The following is an 8,712-nucleotide window of genomic DNA, read 5'->3' as shown; positions in this document are numbered from 1 at the left end:
TATTCTTGTACATAGAGGGCAGTATTATAGTAGTTATATTCCTGTACATAGGGGTCAGTATTATAGTAGTTATATTCCTGTACATAGGGGCAGTATTCTAGTAGTTATATTCTTGTACATAGGGGGCAGTATTATAGTAGTTATATTCTTGTACATAGGGGGCAGTATTATAGTAGTTATATTCTTGTACATAGGGGGCAGTATTATAGTAGTTATATTCCTGTACATAGGGGGCAGTATTATAGTAGTTATATTCTTGTACATAGGGGGCAGTATTATAGTAGTTATATTCCTGTACATAGGGGGCAGTATTATAGTAGTTATATTCCTGTACATAGGGGTCAGTATTATAGTAGTTATATTCCTGTACATAGGGGGCAGTATTATAGTAGTTATATTCTTGTACATAGGAGGCAGTATTATAGTAGTTATATTCTTGTACATAGGGGGCAGTATTATAGTAGTTATATTCTTGTACATAGGGGGCAGTATTATAGTAGTTATATTCCTGTACATAGGGGGCAGTATTATAGTAGTTATATTCTTGTACATAGGGGGCAGTATTATAGTAGTTATATTCTTGTACAAAGGGGGCAGTATTATAGTAGTTATATTCTTGTACATAGGGGGCAGTATTATAATAGTTATATTCCTGTAGATAGGGGGCAGTATTATAGTAGTTATATTCCTGTACATAGGGGGCAGTATTATAGTAGTTATATTCTTGTACATAGGGGGCAGTATTATAATAGTTATATTCCTGTAGATAGGGGGCAGAATTATAGTAGTTATATTCCTGTACCTAGGGGGCAGTATTATAGTAGTTATATTCTTGTACATAGGGGGCAGTATTATGGTAGTTATATTCTTGTACATAGGGGGCAGTATTATAGTAGTTATATTCTTGTACATAGGGGGCAGTATTATAGTAGTTATATTCCTGTACATAGGGGGCAGTATTATAGTAGTTATATTCTTGTACATAGGGGGCAGTATTATAATAGTTATATTCCTGTAGATAGGGGGCAGTATTATAGTAGTTATATTCCTGTACATAGGGGGCAGTATTATAGTAGTTATATTCCTGTACATAGGGGACAGTATTATAGTAGTTATATTCCTGTAGATAGGGGGCAGTATTATAGTAGTTATATTCCTGTACATAGGGGACAGTATTATAGTAGTTATATTCCTGTAGATAGGGGGCAGTATTATAGTAGTTATATTCTTGTACATAGGGGGCAGTATTATAGTAGTTATATTCTTGTACATAGGGGGCAGTATTATAGTAATTTGGTAGAAAGTTGTCATGATCTATTGGGAGTTGTAGTACTTATGTTATAAAATCAAGTCATAGTACAAACATAAAATTTCAGTATTATTACATTTATAATCTTGAATGAAGGGGCGGTATTATAATAACTATTATTTGATATAGGGGTGAGTTTTATAGCTGTAAATTCTTGTACATTGGGGCAATATTCTAAAAGTGTTTCCCCCTATGGTGCAGAAATATAAAAACTATGAAATATAGTAGCACAAAATTCCCCACTATGTAGATAAATAGTGTTTTAGTGAAATATAAGATCAGAACCAATAAGCCAAAAGCAAAATATTTAGCAGAAGTTGCACAATTGGACGTCAAATCACAAAAAAAAGGCCATGAGTCTGATGTTCTGATTGTTTTATATTTTTAATCTGAAAGCGAAATTTTTTTTTTCTCCTTAATATATCTTCCAGTCGCTCCAAAAATTTAGCATCGCCCTGAGGCCTAACAAGTTATGGTCAACCAAAATTTTCATGGTGACCCCAAAAGGGAGAAAAGTTAGGGTAATTCCATCTCCAGGAGAAAGTAATGGATACACAGAGCGGAGCCAATGGCTTTCGAAAGCTTATATCATTATATTCATATACAAGATCCTTTAGATATGAAGTGTTTTTTTTTTCAAAAAAAATTTTATTTAAATATTTTAAAAATAAGCCATCTACCATCGTCACAATGTCCATAACATGGCGGCCATAGAAGCGACCAACGGGCAGATCCACTTCTAATATCTGGTTTTGGTTCAGAAGAATTTACATTTTGTGTTTAGTCAAAGTGCTTTCGATACAAACGAAAAGAAGAACTTTTTGGAAAAAAAAAAAAAAATCTGAAAAAAGGATAAAACATTCAACGCATACAATAACTTTACATATGGATCAACCGTCCTGTGATGAGTAGGTTCGTGTGAACTGCACTGCAGCTATAGATGATTGGAAATATAGAGAGAAAGATTAAAAAAAAAAGAACTTAAAAGAATCCCAAAAAGTTTCTTTTTGGGAAAAAAAAAAACTTTTTTTCTTTTACACATTTTTCACCCCAATTTGGATAAAACATTTAAACAAATTCCTCAGGGGTGAAATTTGAACCTTCATTCAATTTGCCTTCCGCTCCGACTGTCCAAGATGACAGACCTCCGTTGGGGCTGGTAGAAACAACTTGTTGAGGTCTCTAGTCTTTGACCATTTTTGGGGATCGTCATCTTATTCCTCAGTATGACCCCATCCGGCGTTCTCTGGTTCTCACTTGTGGACTCTTGGGTTGTATGGCTTGGGCTTTTTATAGGACTCAGAAGAAATTTTGAGTCAATGGAGGGGTGATCCATAATGGGGAAAGGTGGGCTGAAGAGGATAAGACTTTGAGGTCTTCCAGATCTTGCTCGGAACGAAGACCTCGAAAGTCCTGAAGATCGTTCTATTTTGGATGATAATGGTGTATTTCCTCCAGCTTCCCCATCTGAAGTCCTCTTCCTACGGAGGACTGGGGCATCTTGAGGAACGCTATGACTGTTCTCTGCAGAAGAGTTCATGACAGAATGATGGGGAGTGTCTACAGTAATCGGGTCATCATTTTCCTTCTCTTCTAAAGGTTTAACCTCAGGTGTTGGGTTCTTTGGAATGTCGTGTCCCGTGGTCGGAGGTAAAGGCTGCTTTGGTGTTAAATCTGGTTCCTTCGCTATATCTTTTTTGTCCGGATCTGGAACTTCCGGCTCTGCATTTACTGTCTGCAATGGTTGAGGGATTTGGGTGTACTGAACCTTGGGTGGTATGACTGGCACCGCCTTGGCCTGACACATCTTAATCATGAACGAGGCCCTCACAGCGGACACACTCACAGGAGCCGAATTACGTCGACTCATTGGATGATGATTTAGTGATGTGCAGTCCATGTCTGGATTTTGACCAGATGATGGTGGTTTATCGTTTAGACTTTTTGATCGGTCATATAGAGCTATGGTCGTGATTGTGCTTGACTGATGAAGCTGCTGACTCTTTGGCACGATAGTCTCAGGAGAGGTTGAATTTTCAAAAGTAAATATAGCAGCTCCTGGTGTAGAGTTGGCCTCTAGGTTTAAAGACGATGGACGCGTTTTTGGTTTTTCCGAGACCTCTTTGCCATCACAAATGTTGTTGACAATTGGTTCAACCGGATTACAAACATTGGGTGGTATGTGTGTGTCTTGGGAATTTGGCACGTTATCCAATGATTTTGAAGGCTGCAAAGAGTCAAGTTGGCCATTGTCCTTTACCAATGAAATATTGACCCCAGGTTCCGTATGTGAATCTGCTTCAATATTATTAGGGTTGAAATTAGCCTCATTTACAGTCATTGGAAATTCCGGAAGCTTCGATATCACTTTCAGAATTGCCGGTTTTTGGCAGTATCTTCGTTCTCTTTCTTGGTGCAGGTTTTGGTTGAATATTTGATCAGTCTTTGATCTTATATATGAAGCACCATCTGCTTTCATTTCAGCAACTTTCATGGTCCACTGACTTGCCCTGGTGTCCTTACTATCCAGAGATAAACTACGAGTAAACTCTGGCCGTTTGTACAACTCTCCGGTGGTTCCTCTCCTCTTTGGTGGTATGGCCGGTGCTTCCTTCTCGAGAAAGTACTTTAATTTTGGCGAATGTAGTGGACTTGTTACCCAGTGGTGATCTTCCCAAAATTCTTCAAGCTCAAATGTGTGGACACTCTCCACCTCAAGATCATCCTCATCGTTGTCCAAAGACTCGCTTGACTTTCTCTCATCCACCCTTTCTTCTACGTCTTGTACTCTTTCTACATCTACACTCACCTGCACATTTTCGTCACCTTCTGTTTTTGTTCCTTCTTCTTTGACCCTTGAAACATCTTTGTCTGTCTCATCAGAGACTATTCCCACCATGCTTCCATCTTCAGTCAGTAACTTTGAAGGTTTCTCATTGACTTCTAGTTGCTCCTGCTTGCCAGGTTCTTGGGCCTCTTGAGGTAGAGGGCTGCTACTTTCCAGTTCATTAGTTATTGAAGAGATGAGGTCATCCTTCTGAATTTCCTTTCCGATGCCACCATCATCTACAGGCTTAGGAACGTCTGAAGTAAGACCCGTTAATGCCCCAGTAGCCCCTTCTGATTCTACAGTAAGCTTAGCCGGCAGGGGTGAGGGAGTTCCCTTAGGATTGTTGGTACTTTCTGAATGTGTAGGAAGGTCTTCCTCAGACTCTATTATCTTTAGTTCTTGCTGGATATTTGACCATAGTGGGTCCAGAAGAGTGATGGAGGCATCATCATCCTGGAAGAAGAAAATACACAAGAACAAATGGTTTAAACTTTGCAATGCAGTAAAATAATACTTCCTAATGGGATTATCTCATCTCAGATACTTCTCTTCAAGAAAAAGGTTTGTTCCCCAAATTTGTATCCTGCTTGGTAAGGTGGTTTTTAGATGGAACAGAATGGTGAGGAGGCCGTGTCTATTTGAAGGTCTCCATATTTACGTTTTTAGGAGAAGAATAGCCAATGCCACCTCTGCATTTGGCCTTGATGTCAGACAAGGTGGGAGAACCTTTGTTCTTTAGATAGTGTGGTCCCTGAGAGAAGTCCTCTACCTGTCTACTCAAATGACTTAGTACATCTCTGCCTATATGCTCCATTAGTGGATAACCACTGCACAAAGCAGTGGACAAAGCTCACCATTTAGTCGAACAATAAATAATCCAACACCCACCCAGAGAAGGAGTAGTCAACTCTAAACACACATAAAGGTCTAGTAATAGTTGTGTCCTTGGTTGAGATAGGATCACAGACCTCATCACAGATTCATACCTGGTCATTGGAGAACAGATCCTCCAGGTCCGTCTTCTCCCCAACAGGTGTTTTCTTCGGTTCTGGTTTCTTGGTCTCCAGCTCTTTGACTTGAGGCAGCTCATTAATGGATACGAACGTGTGCTCCACCGGCCTCCTGTCTGCTGCAGAGATGGGCAGGATGTCTGGTAACTGGGACATTTCCAATAAAATTTCCTTCAGGGTCAGGGTTCGATCATCTTCTGCAAGGAGAAGACACAAACATTTCTGAAAAACCATAAAGACTGCATCTGGTGTTAGGCGTGGTCTCTGGAGGGATGTGTTATAAGTTATAACAAATGGTCGCAGTTGTGACAACTTTGACCATCTTCGAAGACACTTTGAAAAAATCTAAGTTGGTTGGAAGATAATCATACAAGTACATATTGTATTACGGATGGACAGCGTTCTATATACAATTTTACCTTCAAACAAATCTGGGCTGAGATCCTTAAGACATGGCCTCCTTGGTTCGTGTATCTTAATTGGTTCGGCCACATCTGGAGATCGAGGTCCTGTTTTGATCGAGTCTGCACCCGGGGATTTGGGACCAGAGTCTGGTTCCAGCAGTGGCAGCTCCTCCAGACTGGAGAGAAGGTGGCGTTCCTTGGAGTTGGCGCGGCAGGGAGTACTATTGGTGCTGATGACCGCAGAGACCCGTAGAGGGACAGAGACGGCAAAAGGTTCTGAGATGTTGAGGGCTTTTCGCTGGTGTCTGGGTGAAGCCTCTAGCGGAAAGAGACTGCCGGGGAAACCGGATTTGTTGGGGCCATCACTGGAGGTATAAAAGATTTTCCTTCCCTTCGGAGAGTTCTGGTCATTCTCTTGGTCATCGCCGATCCGGAATACTTTCATCTGTTCAGGTGGGGGTTTAGCCTGAGGAGTCTTGAGGGTGGTTTTGTCTTGGGTAGATCCTCCGGTGGCCCCAATGGCTTCTTCACTGCCCCATTCGCTGACTTGCTTACTTACATCATAAGTGCTACCAGTCCCTGTAGCTCGCGACCTAAGGACTGGGATGAAGAAGCCACCGGTGCCCACTGGCCTCTTCAATCGACCCGTTTTTTCATCCTCACCTTTAAGTAAAAAACAAAAAAAGTTGAATTTTAGGTTTATTCTATGTTGGAATAGTAATTTTATAAATTATCATGGTAGGGGGGCAGTGAAAACAAAGAGGGGCAACTATGAGGAGGATCATAATTAGGAGAAGGAACTATTGAGAAGTGGCATTAAAGACAAACGGGATGAAAATGATTGAAAGTGTAACTCTGTTTTCATAAATATTTTACTAAATTCCGATTCCTATAACAAACAGAATGATATCCATAATGTCCTGCTTGCTTTTGTCCTGCTGGCATTTTCTAAACTGAAGCTACTTGTCATAAATCGTCCTCAGCAACAGTGAAGTGAACAGAGACCAACCTCTTCCTGTCTTTGACCTAAAGCGGAGTACCCAGAGTTCCCATGATGCTTTGTGTTCTCTCATTAAAGGAGAATTACCAACAAAATCGAGAATGATAAACCAGGGACACTTACTCATAGATCCAGGCACCATGATTGTGTAATATTTGTAATCCATCCTTTTATAATCAATTTTTAACATTATGCTATTATGAGACAAGGGCTCTGGGGTGCGTTACCAGAGCCCCTTCATGCTGACAGACTGTTACATTGTGCAGGAGCAGATCTCACCCTCCCACTGTGTGATATTACATCAGGCAGAAGAAAGGTAGAAGTTCTCAGGGAGCAGGGGGAAGGGTAGACAGTGTAACAGCTTGTGAAGCAGCACGGAGGTAACACCCACAGGAGCCCTTCAGGCTCATGAGCATAATTTTAAAAGTTGTTTTTAGAAGTCACAGTGCATGAATAAATGTCTATGACTAATTAGTTTAACATACAGGATTTTGTTGATAGATTTCCTATAAGTTGTTTATCATTCAGTGAGATTCCTACCAGTAACCTGCAGTGTGGGTACATAAAGAATCTTCACAGTGACTAGTCTGCCAAATTTCATCACATGGAGGAGCATGGAATAAGTAGTAGAAACTAGCAGTGAAACAGTTACATCATGTGTAACTGTAAGAGCAGAAGGTGGGGGGGGGACTGCAGGGGAATCTATGACACTTGAGATGCAGAAAAAGACAAAAAATGTTCTGCAGAATTACAAACAGGTTTGGAGGGGCTGATAGGGAACAGGAGAGATCTTCTACCTCACTATTCTTTGCAAACTTCTGCATCTACAAAACTGTATAGATAAAGTTAGCCACACACAGAGAGCACCAAATGCTACTCCTGTTCCCTCCAGAGTAAGCAGGGAGCAACAGCCCCTCCCCTCCGTGAAACTGTCCTGTAAACAATTCTACAGAGTCAGAGGAATAATCAGCGCAGGCAACAGTCACAACTACTACAGGAACAGACTAAACTGAAGAGGATAGCACAAAAACTGCTTCACATCAGTCATCTAGATGTATCTGTTTCTGTCCAATCCTTTCACACTAGATAGATAGATAGATAGATAGATAGATAGATAGATAGGAGATAGATAGATAGATAGATAGATAGATAGATAGATAGGAGATAGATAGATAGATAGATAGATATGAGATAGATAGATAGATAGATAGATAGATAGATAGATAGATAGGAGATAGATAGATAGATAGATAGATAGGAGATAGATAGATAGATAGATAGGAGATAGATATGAGATAGATAGATAGATAGATAGATAGATAGATAGATAGGAGATAGATAGATGTGTCTTCGGGCCCTGTGTCACCCCGGATCACGGTGACAAGGATGGAGATTTCAGTCTCGCTTTGTGTTTGCAGTCAGACGCGTTCACATTGTGCCATAAATCTGCCCCTGCTGCGAATACAGGAATATGGATTACAAAGTACCAAATCCTCTACGAGTGCTGTGACAGGCGGCCACTGCTCCGGCGCTATCCATCACCCGCAGAGTGACAATAATTCTCAGTGATTGTGATGCAAGCGCTTTACTGCCGCACTGACTGACACAAGTAGTAAATAATATTTTTCAGCAGTGCTGGAAGTGATTAATGCAGCCATGAGCGGGGGAGGGGGGAGTTACTGACCTTCTGTAGGCAGGGAGCACAAGGAGTCCATGCTCTTGGCTGGTCGGATTGTGGCTTTCTCTGCAAAGAGAGAAATTCAGAGTTACTTTCATATAATACACAACATGTTGGAATCTTGAAGCGTTGGCTACGTATGGAGATTAAAAATTCCTAACACCTTATGTATGTACCTAGTGGTGGCTGTATATACAGTATGTAGTAATCTCCTGAGCTCCTCCTATTGGTGCTGTATATACAGTATGTAGTAATACCCTGAGCTCCTCCTAGTGGTGGCTGTATATACAGTATGTAGTAATCTCCTGAGCTCCTCCTAGTGGTGGCTGTATATACAGTATGTAGTAATCTCCTGAGCTCCCCTAGTGGTGGTTGTATATACAGTATGTAGTTTTCTCCTGAGCTCCCCTAGTGGTGGTTGTATATACAGTATGTAGTAATCTCCTGAGCTCCCCCTAGTGGTGGCTGTATATACAGTATG

At 40.8% G+C, this 8,712-nt stretch overlaps 1 protein-coding gene across 1 annotated transcript in view; it reads right to left on the bottom strand.

Moving 5' to 3' along the window:
• Positions 1 to 554: 554 nt before the first annotated feature.
• Positions 555 to 8,712, bottom strand: part of ARHGAP31 (Rho GTPase activating protein 31) — a 132,543-nt gene continuing 124,385 nt past the window's right edge. The window contains exons 9-12 of the mRNA XM_072138912.1: positions 8,238 to 8,297; positions 5,569 to 6,216; positions 5,126 to 5,346; positions 555 to 4,592 (exon numbers count right to left, since the gene is read on the bottom strand). Coding sequence (XP_071995013.1) covers positions 2,412 to 4,592; positions 5,126 to 5,346; positions 5,569 to 6,216; positions 8,238 to 8,297 — 3,110 coding nt within the window. The 3' untranslated portion in view covers positions 555 to 2,411. The remainder of the gene's footprint in view (positions 4,593 to 5,125; positions 5,347 to 5,568; positions 6,217 to 8,237; positions 8,298 to 8,712) is intronic.

Source organism: Engystomops pustulosus, chromosome 2, assembly GCF_040894005.1.
Source record: "Engystomops pustulosus chromosome 2, aEngPut4.maternal, whole genome shotgun sequence".
Taxonomy (NCBI): Eukaryota; Metazoa; Chordata; class Amphibia; order Anura; family Leptodactylidae; genus Engystomops; species Engystomops pustulosus.
This window is presented reverse-complemented; position numbering and strand designations above follow the sequence as displayed.